Source organism: Sapajus apella, unplaced genomic scaffold (assembly GCF_009761245.1).
Source record: "Sapajus apella isolate SASKATOON/1434 unplaced genomic scaffold, GSC_monkey_1.0 scaffold90, whole genome shotgun sequence".
Taxonomy (NCBI): Eukaryota; Metazoa; Chordata; class Mammalia; order Primates; family Cebidae; genus Sapajus; species Sapajus apella.
This window is the reverse complement of record NW_022437030.1, coordinates 500,001-518,939: the sequence shown is the minus strand read 5'-3', so window position 1 is coordinate 518,939 and position 18,939 is coordinate 500,001. Positions and strand designations below refer to the sequence as shown.

The window sequence follows — 18,939 nt, the reverse complement described above, 5'->3', positions numbered from 1 at the left end:
GTACTTCATATAAAACAATAGCCATAGAGTTTTAGGTTTAATCATAAGAATTTTAAGAATAATCTAGTCCCATCTTCCTCTCCCTGTTCTTTTCCAGACTTCAGAAAGTAAAATAATGTTTCCACCATCATTGTGGTGAGTGGGCTGGAATTGGGCGTACTGAGACCCTATCTCAGTCCACCCCATTACTATGCCACCTCACGGAGATAACTCAGCTTTTACCTTGATTCACATGTTGAAGAGAACAGAGGAATCTTAGAACAAGAAGAGTAGGTCATGACTTTGCTTTATAAAATTCTGAGTTAGGAAAAAAAAATCATCAAGTATGGTAGTTATCTTATTCCATTGTCTGTTGCTTAGAATATCTCAAACTAGGTAATTTATAAAGAAAAGAAATTTATTTCTTACAGTTATATAGGCTGAGAAGTCCAAAGTCAAGCAGCCATGTCAGGTAATAGCTTTCCTTCTGGTGGGCACTCTGCAGAGTCCCAAGGCAGCACAGGGAATCAAATTACTAGGGGGCTGAGCCTCCTAATATGCTAGCCCAGGCCTTTCTTCCTTTTTTAAATGCATTTTGATTATCATCTTCTTCCCAAATATAAAATCCTATGGTTCTCCCCCCATGATAACCCATGTTCTTTGCCATGATTACCCATGAATTCATTAACATATTAACTAATGAATTCTTGAATGAGTTAATCCATTCATGTGGGGAGAACCTCTTGACCCAGTCACCTCTTGAAGGCCACACCTCTCAATAGTGTCGCATTAGGGATTAAATTTCAACATGAGTTTTGGAGGGGACAAATATTCAAATCGTAGCAGTAGAGAAAGAATTGGTCTACTCAGCAAAACAGAAAAGCATCACTAGATAAGTATCCATGATATATTATTGAAACCTGGTAATTATTTGGGGATTTAAATAACAAACAAAAATATTTATATCAATCAGAACAACAAATAAAATGGTTTATTTCAGACCTTGGCAAAAGAAAAACAATCATCCTGAATGTCCTTTCTGATGGCCAAGTATTCTCAAAGCTTAAGTTTATATTAAATACAGCATGATAACTATAGTTAATAACAATATATTATATACTTGGAAATTGATAAGAGATTTTAAGTGCTCCCAACACACACAAAAAATGTTAAACGTATAAGTAAATGCATGTGCTAATTAGCTAGAATTAGCCATCCTGCAATGTATTCATATTTCTTTTGTATGTGTGTGAGACAGAGCCTCACTCTGTTGCCCAGGCTAGAGTGCAGTGGTGTGATCTTGGCTTACTGCAACCTCCACCTCCCAGATTCAAACAATTCTCCTACCTCAGCCTCCCAAGTAGGTGGGATAACATGTGCCCGCCACCACGCCTGGGTAATTTTGTTGTATTTTTAGTAGAGATGGAATTTTGCCATGTTGGCCAGGCTGGTCTCAAACTTTTGACCTCAGGTGATCCACCTGCCTCAGCTTCCCAAAGTTCTGGGATTACAGGCATGAGCCACCATGCCCAGCCTGTACTCATATTTCAAAACTTCACGTTGTAGATCATAAATGTATAAAGGTTTTGTCAATTAAAAATTAATAATTAATTTTTTTTTTTTTTTTACTAAGCCTTGCTGTGTTGTCCAGGCTAGGGTACAGTGTCCATCTACAGGCACAAGTGTAGTACTCTGCAGTCTTCAACTCCTGGGCTCCTGGGCTCAAGTAGTCCCCCTGCTTTGACCTCTCAAGTAGCTGGGACTAACACGTACCACCACACCCCACTCTGTATTTTTGTGAGAATAATTTATCTTGTGTTAATGATGTGTTCTTCTGAAAAATATAAAGTTATATTCTTTACTTTTTTCAAAAGTAAAAAGGATATTGATTTTTTTTTAAATTTCACCCTGTATTCCTGGCTTTATATTAATAGTGAATCACAAAAGAAAGTGTCATTTTATATGTAAATACATCATCTGTCACATATCTCTTGACAAGTGTATTGAGAAAGCCATTATTTCGCTCTATATTCAGAGCCCATTTTAGCAAGAAATGTAGTTTCAGAAATCCTGTAGAGAAATCTTTCAGCCCTGAGTCTCACATATTAAAAGTTAAAGAAAGCCTTGAATTCTATTTAAAACCTTCTACCATTAATTAGTCATGTGATTTGTAGTATTTATAGCTCTTCTGTGCTACAGTCATCCATGAGTAGATTTTCCAGATGGTGGAAGGAGACATTTTGACTTACTCCCTGTGTGAGCTGTCATGCCATGTTCTACTCTGTAATCAGAAATCACTGATTTATTTTTGTTTTTGAACTCAGAGTTCCAGATTGTAGATAGAAATATTTAGCCATTCCTCTTACAATTTTTTTCTTCATCTATGGAGCAACATTTGTCAAATTCTAAATTGTTAGTTTCATTTTTCATGACCAAGTGTTTCAGTATTTCCACTGAAAACTTTGCAGTGGGTCCTTAAAGTGAGAACCATGAAGAAAAAGCACTTGTGTCCTTCCAGGAGTTAAAGCACTTCTTTACTATTTTGCCTGTGTCCTAGGCACAGCATACCACTGTATTAAATACACAGAATACCACAGTGATAGGGGTGATATAGGGATAATGGACTTCTTTATGTTTGTTTACTGCTTTAATTTTTTTTTCTACATTGTTTCATCCATATTTAATCCTTACAGTGATCACATATGGTAGCTGAGTAATGTCCCTTTTAATCATTTTACAGATAAAAAAAGCAAAAGAGATTTAGGTTTTTTTTCTGAAAAGTATATATCATTCAATAGTTGGTGTGGAACAACTAACTGGATAGCCATCTGAAAAAAGTGCTGTACGGCTCACATTGTATATCAAAATAAATTTCAGGTTAATCTGAGACTTAAAAGTAAAACTAATGCCCAAAAGTACTAGAACAAAACAGGGTGTGGGTGGGGGAAACAGAGTTACATGTGTACTGGAAATGCCTTTGTAAATTATAAGCAAAACATGGAAACCATAAAGCAGAACATAAGTAAATCACAGATTAAAGGATAATTTTCTTAATTTTGAAAGCCTGCTACAAACTGACAAGTAAAAGACCAAGAATATTATTCACTAGAAAACAAAAATTAAAACCACAGTGAGATACCATTTTCACTTATCAGACTGGCAAAAAATTCAAACATTTGATAATTGAGGTATTGGTGCAACCTCTCTGGTAGTGATTCTCAGTGTGTGATCCAAAATATGGGCCTCTGCAGGGGCAGCTCCCTGCAACTCTTTCAAGGATTACACAAGGTGTAAATTATTTTTACACTAATAAGATACTATTTGCCTTTTTGCATGTTGACATTTACAGTGACAAAGCAATGGTGGATAAAGCTGCTTCCAGTGTAGCACAAATTTAAGTAGTAGCTCCAAACTTCGCTAGTATTCATTGTGGTCTTTATCACCATACATTCACAATTTTAAAATGAAGGAGGAGGAGGAAGGACACAAGGAACTTGGTCAGTTTCACTTAGTAATTGTTTTGATGAATCTGCAAAAAAAAATAATTTTAATAAGTCTCAACCATTGAGTATACATCTTTATAATAGTCTATGTTGGAAAATAACTATGCATAAAACACATCTGCATACTGAGTATGATGGTTGTGTTGACGAAAAGCAGTGGTGTGATTAAGTTGCAAGCTAAACTAGCTACTTCTTAAAGTACCATTTCTTACTTGAAGGAACAACTGACAGACAAACTACTGTTATTCCAGCTTGGGTGGTTGATGGACGTTTTCTCTAAAATGAACGAAGTAAGCTTGTCACATCAAGAAAACAACTGACAGGATTCAGTGCCAGTGATAAAATTTGAGCTTTCAAGCAAAAATTTGAATTTTGGAAAACTTCTCTCTGCAATAAACCGACAGCTTTCCAACATCTAAAGACTTTTGTGATGAGATTGTAGTGATATCAACAAATGTGAATTTTCGATATGCTATAATGAAGTGTATCAAAATTTAGAAGGGCCACATAACTCAATTAACCAATATTTTTCAAATGATCAATGTGTGATTTTAGAGAGTCATACATTTTACATGAATGCATAGATGGATATGAAGCATTCATTCAAAGTGCAAGATAGACCAATGTTTTTAATTAACAGAGTAGGGAAAATTCATTGATATGTCTTTAGGCTCCTCATTCCAAATAACCGTTAAAAAAATTCTACTTATTGAGTTTGGTGATAGATGGGAGAATACCCAAGGTTATCTGAAAAGGCTGTTTTAATATTTCCACCAACTTCATCTTTTCATATTTGTCAACAAAAACAACTTATTACAGCAGATTGCATGCAAAATCAGTATTAAAATGTAATTTTATTTTAAAACCAGGCAATTTTACTCTTTTTTCGAAAATTTTTTGTTTTGTAAATGGTTCTTTTTCATGAAATTGCTGTCTGTGCTTACATGTAATATATTTAAGGTTATTTTAACTTAGTAAATATTGAACTATTTCTGTCTTCATTTTTAATACAGTAAGGCATAGATGTAAGTCACATAAACTAAGCTCTTTAGGGTCTTCAGTTTTTAGGAGTATTTAAAAGTTTGAGAACTATTCCTCTATGGAGCATAAAATATAAATTTTAATGTAACAATTGAAACAGTAATTTTCACTCTAGGAATTCGTACTATAGATATAATCTCAAAAAGATGGAATTATACAAAATTATTTAAAGTTGGATTGTTTGGATTACCAAAAGATAGGAAACAACCCAGCATTTGCATATCAATAGAGAACCAGTTACTGAGATACCATCATACAATGTAATACTCTATTATGTATATGACACAGATACATATTTACCATTATGAAACCATCTCAAAGATTATTGTCAGAAATTCAAGATGCCAAAAAGTATGTAGAGCACACTACTGTTTGTGTAAAATTATGTGTACTATATGTATTTGCATAGACTCTCTAGGAAGGATAGACAAGAAACTGCTATTGTGGTTGCCACTGGAGGGGAACACGGGATGGAGTAAAACTAAGACTTTTTTCTTAGTTTCTTAACATTGCATACCTGATTACTCATTATTAGCAGCTAAGCCAGGCTAAAAATGCAAATCTGACTATTCCTGATTTTATCTTCTTTTCATTACGTTAAAATCTCCACATACTGTTATCAAGTGGAAATACATTCACAGGAAACAGTCGCTTTATGTAGTGGTATGTGTTTGATTACCGTAGTGAATTGTCATGCCTAAAAGACACAAGATTATGTAGAAGATGTCCTGGACTCCCAAGAGGCTGGAGTGATGTTCATAAGGGAGGGATACAGACAGTCCTAAAGGTAATAGAATTTGATTAACAAGAAAATAAGTTTATTCTAAATGAAGAAACATGATCAAGATATTAAAAGTAGGGATACCCATTGCATCCCCTGGCAACAATGGGAGACCAGTGTAGATTCCTGAGAGCAAGTGTCCCAATCCAATCAGCTGGAGGACTTATGAACATACAGGGTTCTGGGCCCCACCTCCTGAGATTCTGATTCATTAGGTCTGGGCAGGAGCCTAAGAATTCTCAGTTCTAACAAGTTGTCAGGTGATTCAGAGGCTGCAGAACCACTGCATTAGAGAAACTGTGGTTAACAGAGCTGGAAAAGTAATCTGGGGCCAGAACAATGAGTTCTAATTAGCTTAAACAATTCCACAGGTCAATTAACTTCATTAGACTGAAAATATTAAAACTGTATAAGAGAATAAGTGATATATATGAACCTTTTTTATGTGTATCTTTTTTTGTTCTCTGCTTAGTTAAAAACAAAAATACAAAAATTTATTGTAATCCATTTGTATAAGAACAATAACATTTTAGTTTTGCTTTTAAAATTAAAAATTTATATAAATCAGTTTTAAATGATTAAATCTATTTCAATAAAGTATTTATATGTTTTAGAGAAGGATGTCATTTGTAATTTTGCTAAAGTTACCATCAAAGGGAAGTTAGCATATGTTTGTTAGTTTAGGATGATCAGTCCTGCAAAAAGGTTGATTTTTTTACACTGGTTTTTGTAAATATAAGTAAATCAAAATGCTATTCCTTCTGTTGCAGTTTCTGTTGAGTTTTTGAGAAAGAATTTTGGCCTTCAAGAAGACTTGAGATACTTATTTACCGATGTCCCAAAGAAAAGATAATCCAAAGTTATAAATTCCTGGGACTTCTTTAAGTATTGTGCCAAGTTCACAGGCCAGCACCTCCATCAGCGTGCCCTTCTTTGTAATCTACTCACAAAGAGATGTTATTTCTCTGAGAATTTGCTTAAAGTAATCCTAGCTCCTAGCCTTGTGTCTCTAATTTTTCCCATGTTAAAAGTACTTTCTTCAGGCATAGTAACATATTAAAACATAAACTATTCCTATAGTGTGAGATTAAAAAGATATGCAGATTATAAAAGACAAAGAAAGGCTATGGAAACATTCCAAATGAAAGGAGCTATTAAGTAACAGCTTTATGCAATTTCTAGTCCTAAACTGTATCCTGTCCTATAGGGACCAAAATGCTATGTGGGACAACCGGTCAGTGGACAGAACTGAAATATAGATAGCACTTTAGATAAATGCATTGTTTGTGTATAAATTGTGAATTGTTAACAGTATTGTAGTTATGTAAGAGAATATTCCCATTGCTTCTTGGCCTTTTGGCTAAGATCAACTGAAGAGAATATCCCTACACCTAGGAAATGCACACTAATACATTTAGGGGCAAAGGGCCTTAATATATGTACTTATATGCATGGTTCAGAAAAAAAATTATTTCAAAGAGGAAAACAACACAAATGATTTTGTAAAAGGGTTAAAATGTTAATCATAGGCAGAGCTGGTTAAAGGCTTAACAGATGTTTCTTGTACTATTTCTGTTATTGCAACTTTAAGTATAAATTACTGTCAAATGAAAAAGCTTTTAAAAAAGTACAGAAAGCTAAAATATGTAAATTTAAAAGTTTCCTTTAAGACAGCAAATTTCCTTTGAAATTGTACTCTTGAAGTTGTACTCTCAAAAAGCATTTCTGTCATTTCACCTAAATATTTTTTTAAAAAATAAGGCCAGGGGCAGTGGCTCATGTCTATAATCCCAGCACTTTAGTAGGCTGAGGCAGGCAAATTTCTTGAGGCCAGGAGTTTGAGACCAGCCTGGCCAACGTGATGAAACCTGGACTCTACTGAAAATACAAAAATTAGCCAGGCGTCATGGCGCATGCCTGTAATCCAGCTACTCAGGAGGCTAAGGCACGAGAATTGCTTGAACCCAGGAGGGGGAGGTTGCAATAAGCTGAGATTTCTCCTCTGCCCTCCAGCCTGAGCAACAGAGCAAGACTCTGTCTCAAAATAATAATAATTATATATATAGCGTTTAGAATTATATATATAGCACAAGAAACACATTTTGTGATTGAGTTTAGTTTTCTGTGACCATATCTTCAAAATATTACTGATAATTTATACTAAAATGCATGATTATGCTGTTATCACGAGTTACATAAATAATATGTTTACTAGTTATTAGAGCACTTGAAAAAATATCAGCCAATTCATAGTCAAAAGATTCAGGAGATATATGCAAATACTTGGAAGAAAGAAACTAGGGGAAAAGTAAAGTACAAATAAGATTCTAATGTGAGCATTTTGTCATTGGGGTAAAAATGAAGGGAAAAGCCATGGTAATGCTCTTCAAATTGTTCTCCCATTAATTTATGGTAGAGTGATTTGGTTTTAATGAAATCTATGTTATCACTTGAGCCAGTTTGTAAATCACATTTTTGTATTAGTTTTTTCTTATTGGGCTAGCTCTGTTACATTTATATTTTTTAGCCATGATTTATGTTTATCTCCTTGGACAACGTTCACCTTTCCAAGTATTCCTGCCTGGAATTGCATCTTTCTCTCTCAACCTATTTAATTCTCAGTAGTCTAAATCTATATATTGCCAAATTACAGATGTTCTCTACATGTTGTATTATTAATTCAACTATTTTATTTAATGTTGCACTCCTCTAAGGCAGGGTTTATCGTCATAAATGGTATTAATAATGAGGATCATAGGTAATCAAATGAAATTAAATGAAATAAATTAGTTTTTTACTTTGTTGTTCGTTTTTACTTTTCCATGCTGAAATTAGTTTCCATTGGCTACATTTTAATCCCACTCAGCCTAAAATTCTTTTTTTTCCCTTTTGAATAAGTTATTGGAGACTTGATAGGCTTTTGATAGTTACATAGATCTCAGTACATGATGCGTGCAGCGTATTTTTCTATTAATAATGCTTTTATTTTCTTCCAAGTATAGACACTACCTCAGGTGCAAGTTAAATAATATAATAAACAAGCAAATAAATCAGTGATTAAAGCAATATAAAATCAGTCCCCAAATTAAAAAGCTAAGTGACTGTGCATTGTGAATGTCCACCTAAAGAGACTTAACTCTGAGACATCAAAGTCTGTAAACCCCATCAGGTAGCAGGGACATGAGATGGGAGAGAGCGCTAGAGGAGCTGACTCCTCAGTAACCTCAGTAACTTACTGACTTCCTCCGTAACCTTACCTCTATAGGCCTTAGCAGAATACTGTACAACTTTGAAAAAAACAGTTACTTGGAAAGGATATCTGTATTCCCTTCATTTGCTTTTTCATTGATAAAAATTTATTGGTGCTTTTATGAATCCAGAGTGTTGAGAGCTTTATAACTCTTGGACTGAAGTTTATGCTGAATAAAGGCTCTTACGTATGTATAAAGATGAGAGTCTCACATTTAAAATACTCTGTATAATAATGGACTACTGTTGATATGCTTATTTTTCTTTCCTATGACAGCAGTCATAATTAAGTAAATAAGTCAAAGCTACATTTTTAAAAATTGATGTTATAACATTACAATCTGAAATGGGGTCTCTTGCCAATACTATACATTTTCTTTTTTTTTTTTTTTTTTGCAACAGTGTCACCCAGGCTGCCCCCGAGTAGCTGGGATTACAGGCACATGCCACCACGCCAGGCTAATTTTTGTACTTTTTTAGTAGAGACAGGGTTTCACCAGGTTGGCCAGGCTGGTCTCAGTCTCCTGACCTCAGGTGATCTCCCCACCCACTAGCCTCCCAAAGTGCTGGGATTACAGGCATGAGCCATTGCACCTGGCCTATATATTTTACTTTTTTTTTTTTTTTTTTCTTTTATGAGACGGAGTTTCATTCTTGTTTTCCCAGCTGGAGTACAATGGGGTGATCTCGGCTCACCACAGACCCCTTTCCCAAGTTCAAGCAATTCTCCTGCCTCAGCCTCCCGAGTAGCTGGGATTACAGGCATGCACCACCACGCCAGGCTAATTTTATGTGTTTTTAGTAGTGACGGGGTTTCTCCATTTGGTCAGGCTGGTGTTGAACTCCCGACCTCAGGTGATCTGCCCACTTCGGCCTTCTACTGTGCCAGGCATCAGTCATGGCTCCCGACCTACATTTTCCTTTTTTTTTTTTTTTGAGACAGAGTCTCACTCTGTTGCCGGACACCAGGCTAGAGTGCAGTGGCGCTATCTCGACTCACTGCAACCTCCGCCTCCAGGGTTCAAGGAGTTCTCCTGCCTCAGCCTCCCGAGCAGCTGGGACTGCAGGCACACGCCACCACGCCCAGCTAATTTTGTGTTTTTAGTAGAGACAGGGTTGCACCATGTTGGCCAGGATGATCTCGATCTCTTGACCTCATGATCCACCCACCTCGGCCTCCCAAAGTGCTGGGATTACAGGCGTGAGCCACCGCACCCAGCCCATTTTCCTTTTTATAATTTCAACTTTATTTTAAATTCAAGGAGTCTGTGTGCAGGTTTGTTACATGGGTACATCACATGATGCTGATGGTTGTGGTATGACTCACCACACAAGTACTGAGCATAGGACCCTGTAGTTTTCAGCCTTTGCCCTCCTCCCTCCTTTGTAAATATTTAATCACACAAAAGTGTGCAATTTAGAACAAGACACAGTTCATATAATAACGTTGCAAGGGCCAGAGTAATTTTTTAAATAGAATCATATTCATTTTGAAGCCATGTGTCAAATTCTTCTGTTTTATCCAGATTGATGTAGACTTTCAACAGATAATAAATTTACTATGCCATACAAGAACACTTTATTTTGTGACTATTAATGGACTCTTGAAGTTTCTTTTGGCAGATGGAGATGGACACATGGATCATTTACTCCCAGGCTGTGAAGATAAAAATTGCCACAAAAGTACCATCTACTTAGTGAGATCTGGGACAAAGCAGGTATATCAACTTGTTTTTTAATGTAAACATTTTTTTATGTGCTTGAAAAAAATCTTCAAAAGTTGGAAAAGATATCTGTACAGTCAAACGGAGGGAACCCCAAAATTAAGTTATTGACTTCTTCATTTTAACTCAATGAAATGCATTTAAATATATTATTTTTTAATTTGTTGAGGAGAAAAGTATTGTTATAATTATTTCTCGTGAAGAAAACCCCTTCTGTATACTATAATTAAATGATCTTTTAGTTTTTTATATGCCAGAAATATGGCAAAACACACTATAATAAAAGGTTACATAAATGAACATTTTATCTACTTTCGAAGCTGATCTTGTTTTTATTTGTGTTATCTAAACCTATTTTATTATCTCATGCTGACTTTTACCTGTAGCTTATAGGTAAGCAATTTAGAATCTGATAGTCACAGAGGAGGATTAGTATGGGAATGATAGATTATAACAATCACATTAGAATTAATGTTTTATTTTCTTTGGAGGGTAATGAACGATAGAATAACATGTTGACTTTTATAACCCTTATGGAAAGGAAGCATCACATTTTGTGTGAAAACAAATCTTCATTCTGAAAGCATTTAACTGGCCAGTCTGAGTACAGTGGTGTTAAGTAATCACAGCCAGTTACAGATTTCCTTGTTTCTTCTCCACCCCTACTGCTTCACTTGACTAGCCTTAAACATGAAATAAATGAAAGCATTTAACTATTATACGTTTTATCTTGAACTTTTTTTAAAGTTTTGAATCACTTAAAACTTTAGGTCAAGTAACACTTGATCATTGGTTCACAGGTATTAGTAAACCTATGAATTATTGCCCATCAACAGACTACTGTAAGAATATTTTCAAATTATACAGTCATCTCTCTCTCCGAAGATAAATGTCGCAGTTCTTTGGTGACTATTATCGGTGTCATATTAAGTGAAAAACCGTTTTACTCTTTAGGCCTTAATACATTTACCTTAACAGGAATACTTTATTCAATGTGGTTTATCCTCTGTCAACCTCTTCAGAAATTTGTGATAACGTGGCATTTTGTGAAATTTCTCATCTACTAAGATAAAACCCACCAATTTTTTTTAATCAAGTGAAACCATTAAAACATTTTGATGATACATAAAATGATAGTTTTGTTCAAAGAAAAATTGAAAAATTATTGAAGAAGCATACCAATTTTTTAAAAAAAAACTCATTTCTATAAATATGTCTTCATCAAGTTTTCTTTTTTCCTGGTAAAGTATACTTTTTTTGGAAAAGATATAAATTATTGCAGATATCCTGTTTATTAACCTCTTTTCAAGAAACCATCTTTAATATAATTTGACTTGCAGCCATATAAATGAGTCACCTGCTTAGAAGGAAAGGAAAGGAATCTCTAGGCATGTTTGGCCTCCTGCCAGCTCAAGTCAGCTGTGCCTGCTTCTGCTCGACCATCTTCAGGTTCCATGCCAGCATTCATACTCAGCAAATTGTGGGCGCATCTGTAACTTTAATGGCATGGTTTCTACTCTTCAGATTTCTAGTTATTAAAAAGTTTAGATTTATGTTATCTGAAGAGAAAGGGATTTCCAAAGCTCATTTTGAAATCAGCCTATTCTTTCTGTTCTCTTCATGGTCATTAATATAGAAATAAAGGAATTTACTAAAAATGTAGCTTCCAGCCATTTTAGTGACAGAGCTCATTCTTCTTAGCTGAGAAGTGCCTGTCAGTTACTGAGGAAGCCTGTCAGGCCTGGTGTTGTTTGGAAAGCCTCAGGAGCTGCTCTGCTGGAAGGTAATGACTGAAGTCTGCATGTGTAAGACGCACAGCAGCCGAAGGAACAACGGGGTCTCTGTCATGTTCTAACTTTCCTCCTAAGTTGGTTCTCCTGAAAGGACATCAGTATTAGATGATATTACAGTTTGCTCATTTTTTTTTTTAATATTCACTTGAGGTTTTGTTTCTACGTGATACAGTTTTAAATTATGTAATCTGACTAGATGTGTATTAATATCAGTTCAATCCTAAGATTCATGTGATATTGTAAAAAACTTTCTAAGGCTTTCTGTGCCAGTTCAGGCAAAATTAACTAGTGATAAATAGTGATAAATTCTAACGGAGACTACTTTTTTACTGTCACCTATTCATCAGAGTAAATTATACCCTACCATATTGTAGAGATAAAGAAGTAAAATGATGCTTATATTGAAAACTTAATGGATCGTTTGTTTTGCAAATTGTAAATTATTTTATAAAATAACTATAAAGTCTGACCTTTTTCTCTTAATCCATAGTGGATTCCAGTACTACAAGATTTCAGCAATAAGGGCACACTCTGGGGCTTTGTGCCATTTGTACATGAACAGCAACCAACTGAAATACCAATTCCAATCACCCTTCATATTGGAGACTACAATATGGACGGCTATCCAGACGCTCTGGTCATACTAAAGAACACATCTGGAAGGTAAGGAAATTAAATCAAGTGAGAAATATTTGTAAACTATGTCAGAAATATTTGCAAACCATGGTGTTTTGCGACTGGATAGTACCTAAATATGTTATAGTCTCTTAAATAAGGAACATGAGCTCAGTCCCCATTTTTTAATGTGGTCCCTGCACTTCTCCCAACTGCTTAGAATACCTGTTCTTTTTCACAGATTCATTATCTGTAAAACAATAATGAACATCCAGTAAAAAGTTATTTTTCACACAATAAAACTTAATCTCTTTTAAAGGTCAAAAGTTTTTATAGGCAGATGACCCAATTACATTTGGAGACGGAAGGCGCTGGTGTTTAAAAGCTGGCCCTAGGCTTTGATCTCAATGCGACCACTTACCATCTGTGTGACCTTAGTCATATTAGTCAAACTTCATTTATAAAATAAGTGTAATAATTGTACCTTTGTCATGGAGTTATGGTAAAGCTTAAATAAGGTAAAAGTAAATGAACCACTTAGGAAGATACTCATGGCTTACTGATTTTACTTTTAGTAAATGCTGTTACATTATTGTTGCTTGTTTTGTAATGACATTGGAAATTCCACCATGACTATTGATACTATTTGTATGTGTAAACTGTGTGTACATTATTGCTTTAGCAGTGATTTTTAATACTGCAATTACTTTAATTTTTGAAATAGAAGTTACAGTGGATAAACCAATATAAACTCATAATTAGCTTGAATCTTGGCAGATGCCATAAATATGACTATTCCCAAATTCGAATACCTTATTGTTTTATTTATCTCACAATTAATTATATTCCTTGGCCCTTATGCTTTATTCCCTTTTACATTATGTTTCTGAGCATTAATTAATGATTCAGCTCCATATTAAAAACCAGGCTCATGATACAAAACAAATTCCCCAGAAGAAGTCAGACCTATTATTGCTTTTAGCACTAAACAATGTTGTCTAGAAATCTGATATTTAGAGAAAATGTATCACTAGTGCGTGTCCGTAAACTATTTATAGAAAGTATGGAAGGTCTGTACTTAATATTCCTAAGCACGTTGATTTGAAATTATAATGGCCCTTCGTCATGTTTGTAGAGTTTTCCAAGGACACGATCATCATGCTCTGTTATGCAGCGTTTAATATATGCTTATAACGTATGTGTGTGAAACAAATCTGATATAACCAAAACAAACTTCTAAATGGAACGTGAGTGTTATTCCTTTTAAAAGCATAGTGTCATATAAGAACAAGGAAATGTAAAATTATTTTATTGGACATTGGCTCCATTCAGAAGAATATGAAATTACATTTTAAATTCATTAAATCCTGTGATGACTCATCCTTAGAATATCTAAATAATTTCTATTTTACTATGAAAGTTATTTATCAACACTGTTTTGTTAACAGTTTTTTTGCCATTCAGCAGTACAGATGGTATCAGCTGCTAGCTAACTCAGCAGTGAACACTTTATCTCTGCAGGAAAAATAAGTACTAAAGGTAGTTGTACTTTTTAATAAAAGTCTTGATACCATTATGAAAGCAGTTGTTTAAAACTTAGTGTTTCTTTTCTGTTCTTTTGGGATAGATGAGAATGGAAGGATAGATTTCGGTTCATCTCAGTGTTCATTCCATCACAGATGAGAAGTAGCCCTAGCTTTAAAAGGAGTTGTATGTCTGGGAGAATCCAGCATAAGGTATTCTTTGACACATAGAATATGTGGAAAGACATAGAAGGGCATGGGACATTGTTCTTCCTACATGAATCCTCTTTTATTGAAAAAGTAGGTTATAGTTTTTTACTGATTTCAAGACTATGATGTTACTGAGAATTAGTGCTGGAGTTTCTTATTTGAAGGGTTGCCACCTGGAGAATTCTCTCTCCTTTTTCCTGCAGATTTTGAAAATCAGGTAAGGATTAGCCATAGCTTGTTAACTTGTTTTGTGACTTTTGGCTTGAGAAAAGGGTTGTTTTGGTTTCTATTTGTTTTCCATTTTAAACTAAAGGCCTAATTTGTCATAAATTAATCTTTTAAATTCTGTTAAATAAAAAAGAGATCTACTAATGTCATTTTGTAGAGGAAGTGAGTGACTCTACACAACATGATCAGAGATCAACTGTTACCTCTTTGTCACCAAAAACTAAAATAAACCCTAGGCTTTATTTCTGTGGCCATCCCATTGTTAGTCAATTGCTGTTTTTCTGTCATGTTCTGTTCTATTTTTTATGAGAGAAGAAAGGCAAAGTGACATTTTTCCAATAGTATATTCTTAAATCAATAATAAAATATGATTCTATTTTTAGAAACTGTTTTGTAAATTTCATTTTTAAAGTAAAATGGAAAAGATGTTTTATTCTTTAAACCTTTAGTTGGGAACTAAAAAACTCTTTTTTTTTTTGAGACGGAGTTTTACTCTTATTGCCCAGGCTGGAGTTCCATGGTGGGATCTCTGCAACCTCCATCTCCCAGGTTCAAGTGATTCTCCTGCCTCAACCTCCCTAGCAGCTGAGATTATAGGCATGCACTGCCACGGCCGGCTAATTTTGTACTTTTAGTAGAGACAGGGTCTCTCCATGTTGGTCAGACTGGTCTCAAACTCCTGACCTCAGGTCATCCGCCCGCCTCGGCCTCCCAGAGTGCTAGGATTACAGGCATGAGCCTCCGTGCCCAACACAAAAACTTTCTGTAAAGGGAACTGAAGGATAAATTGTAATAAAGAAAATCTAGGTGCCATTTATCTAATTAAACTGTGATTCTTATGAATTTCTAATCACTATTATTTTTTAATTAACGAGTTACGAGAAAAACTAACAAAAGATTTGAATTTAAGTAAATTTTGCCAAAATATGTAGGATATTAGAAATTTTATGTATGCATTTATTAGAAAGAATTTTCCATAAGTGCTCCCCTACTGTCATAGGTAAATTAAATCTGAATATTAGAGTTAATGTTACATTTCTGTAGAAAAATTTGACAAATCATATTGAAATTAATGTTCTAGACCTTGTTAGGTCATTTTCTAAAATTCAAAGACTGATTGTGATTTCCTAGTAATAAATAAATATTTGTTTAACACTGGTACTATAGAATTTGTGCTAATAATATATCATTATGTCAAGCACATAGTGAATATTTCTTCCTTCTTTTGAGACTTTAACCTTGTGGCTGTGTTTAAGAGTGTGACTCCTAGTCTACATTCTGACTATTCTTATCACCTTTGTATGATACAGTCAAAATGTTGACATATTTAGGAAGAGTTCTATTGTTACTAATATATTGCAAGTCATGGGATGAAACTGGATAGCGAAACCTGAGTTGGGATTTTATAAGAGTTCCAAGTCTAGAAGCAGCTAAAAATAAAGAGCTTTTGGCAGCAAAGAAGCATACTCAGAAGTCTGAGTATCAGCCATGAGAAAATTCAAAAGCTGTTAAATGGCAAGCAAATCTGTAAATGCCCAAATTTAATATATTGCTTGTTAATGCTGGGAAGAAAATGGCTTTTGTTTATAAAGTGATTTTAGTTTGTATTACTTTACCATCATTTTTCATAGGTTGGTTATTATCTTTATTTTACAAATATGAAAATAGTCTGAGATAAATCAGACAACTTACCCAATATCATATAGCTAGCAAGTTGGAATCCCTAATTCAGTTATAGTCTGCATTTTCATCAGCATCATCAGCTTTTTAGAATAATTTACCTTTACATTAATGACCCTGACTCATCAATGAAAGGTTACATTATGTTGCAGATGTTCTACTTTTTAAAAAGGCAAAGAGGTTGATAGTACAAGGGCCTACATCTGTGGGAACATTTCTAGCCACTCTTCTTTTTCGTTTTCTCTGTGAAGTATAGATGCCAGTGAGGCTGCAGAGAAAAGGGAACACTTATACACTGTTGGTGGGAATATAAATTAGTTGAGTCACTGTGGAAAGCAGTTTGGAGATTTTTCCAAGAACTGCCTTTCGACCCAGCAATCCCATTATTGGGTATATACCCAAAAGAAAATAAACTGTTCTACCGAAAAGACACATGCAATGTATGTTCACTGCAGCACTATACACAATAGCAGAGATGTGGAATCAATGTAGGTGCCCATCAGTAGTGGATTGGATTTAAAAAATATGGTATAAATACATTATGGAATGCCATGCAGCCATGGAAAATAACAAAATCATGTACTTTATAGCAACATGGATGCAGCTGGTGGCCATTTTCCTAAGTGAATTAACACAGGCACAGAAAATCAAATACTGTACTTTCTCACTAATAAGTGGGAGCTAAACAGTGAGTACACATGGACATAAAAATTCCAACAGTAGACACTGGGAGCTACTAGAGAGGAAGGCTATCAAGAGTTGAAAAACTATTGGGTACTGTGCTCAGTACTTGGGTGATGGGATCAGCCATACCCCAAAACTCAGTACCATGCAGTCTACCCATGTAACAAACCTACACATGTACCCTATGACTCTAAAATCAAAGTTGAAGTTATAAATGTTACAAGAAGAAAGAAAGAAAGAGATGCTGGCCTGGATGTAAACTCGTTCCATCTCATTGATAAAGAAGAGCTCATATTGCTCTGTTGGCTAGCCTTCACTCAGTAACCAACTCCAATTTCATTAGTTGGAATTCGTAAAGATTAAAAAAAAATTCTGCAATAATATTGCGTATTCGTCTGCTATAATGAATCCCATGCTAAAATTCTTAATCCCATAATAAAATTGAAAAAAAAAAAAAGAAAGAAAGAAAGAAAGAAAAGAACTCCACTAAGTAGTTCTGAGGTAAAAGACCTCTGTAGACAGAATTAATTCTACCATTAATTCCAAAGGAGATACAGTAAAAGATATATTACATATTATTTATTTTATCAGCAATTTTTAATTAAAGTATTAATACCCCTACAAACTAAATTTATTAGTATAAAGTTGCATTTCTTTATAATTTTTAAATATTCTTTAAGTTTTTTAAATACAACTCCATGTTTTTAGTGTTGTTTGCTTTTTTAACTTATTTCATCAGACTTGATGAAGGCTTCTTTTTCTGTTTTCAGTCATGTCTACGTTTTTGTTATTACTGTAGAGGTTCAAAGAATCACCTTTATTTTCAATAAGATGAATTTTTCTATGAATATTTTCTTTATGTTTATTTTGACATTTTTTACTGTTTTGCTTTCTTGAAGTTTATTTCTATTTTTTACTTTATTTCATTGCATACTAAGCTAATAGATGTTTATCTTGCTTTCTAATAAGTGTTTTAAAGACTAAATATTACGAGCTTGGTTTCAGGTCATGTATTTTGATAATAAGTGCTTTAATTGTTCTTTTTTTATTTAAAAGTTTTCATATACACAGAATTATTTAGAAAGGTATTTTAAAGTGATCACATACATATGTTTGGGAAGTTGCTTTTTATGATTTTTGGATTTGAGTCTATCCATTGTTTATTCTTTTAGTTACAGCATTGTAAATATAAATGTGGCTTGTGCTGTACTTTTAGAAACTTGTTGAAATATTTCTGGTAGTTTAGTAGCTCAGTGAATGATTACTTGAATTATCATTCCTGTTAATTATATTATTTAAATCTTTATTTTTCTTTTCTTTTCTGCCTTTTGTTGGATTATTCAACATTTTCTCTCTTTTATAGTTCCTAAGGTGGTTAACATATTAAATTTTTTATTTTTGTCATAGTGGTTACATTTAAATATTTAATATATATACTTAAATTTTACCTTTAATGAACTATTGGAGTTAAAATCTAAGGCAAGAATTTTAGGACCCTTCTGGTTCTCTCTCTCGCCACCCTAATTACTCCTCATTCTGTGGTATTATCAATTGGTTGAATGATTTTCATGTTTTGTTTCTACAATTATTTACATTTAGCTACAGGGTCTACTGGTTTCTCTGATCACCATTAAATATTATATCTTTTGTTCTTTCTTCAGTTTCCATTTTTCTGGACATATCAAATAATCCTATCTGGAAGAGTCTGCAGCCTCTTTCTGAAACTTTGCATGTCTGAAACTTTGTTTTTCTCCGGCCTGTATGCTAACTTGGCAGAGTATAGGATTCTAGATTCAAAATTATTTTATTTCATATCCTTAAAAACACTTCACCATTGAATTCTAATATTCACTTTTGCTAGTCAAGTCTTGTGATAATCTGATCACAATCTTAATGTTCTCTCTAAGATACTGGATTTGTACTGTATCC

General features: G+C 34.1%; 1 protein-coding gene across 1 annotated transcript in view; it reads left to right on the top strand.

Moving 5' to 3' along the window:
* ITFG1 (integrin alpha FG-GAP repeat containing 1) overlaps positions 1 to 18,939 on the top strand; it is a 295,251-nt gene that overhangs the window by 120,253 nt on the left and 156,059 nt on the right. The window contains exons 9-10 of the mRNA XM_032255603.1: positions 10,177 to 10,271; positions 12,561 to 12,733. Of these exons, the coding sequence (XP_032111494.1) occupies positions 10,177 to 10,271; positions 12,561 to 12,733 (268 nt within the window). The remainder of the gene's footprint in view (positions 1 to 10,176; positions 10,272 to 12,560; positions 12,734 to 18,939) is intronic.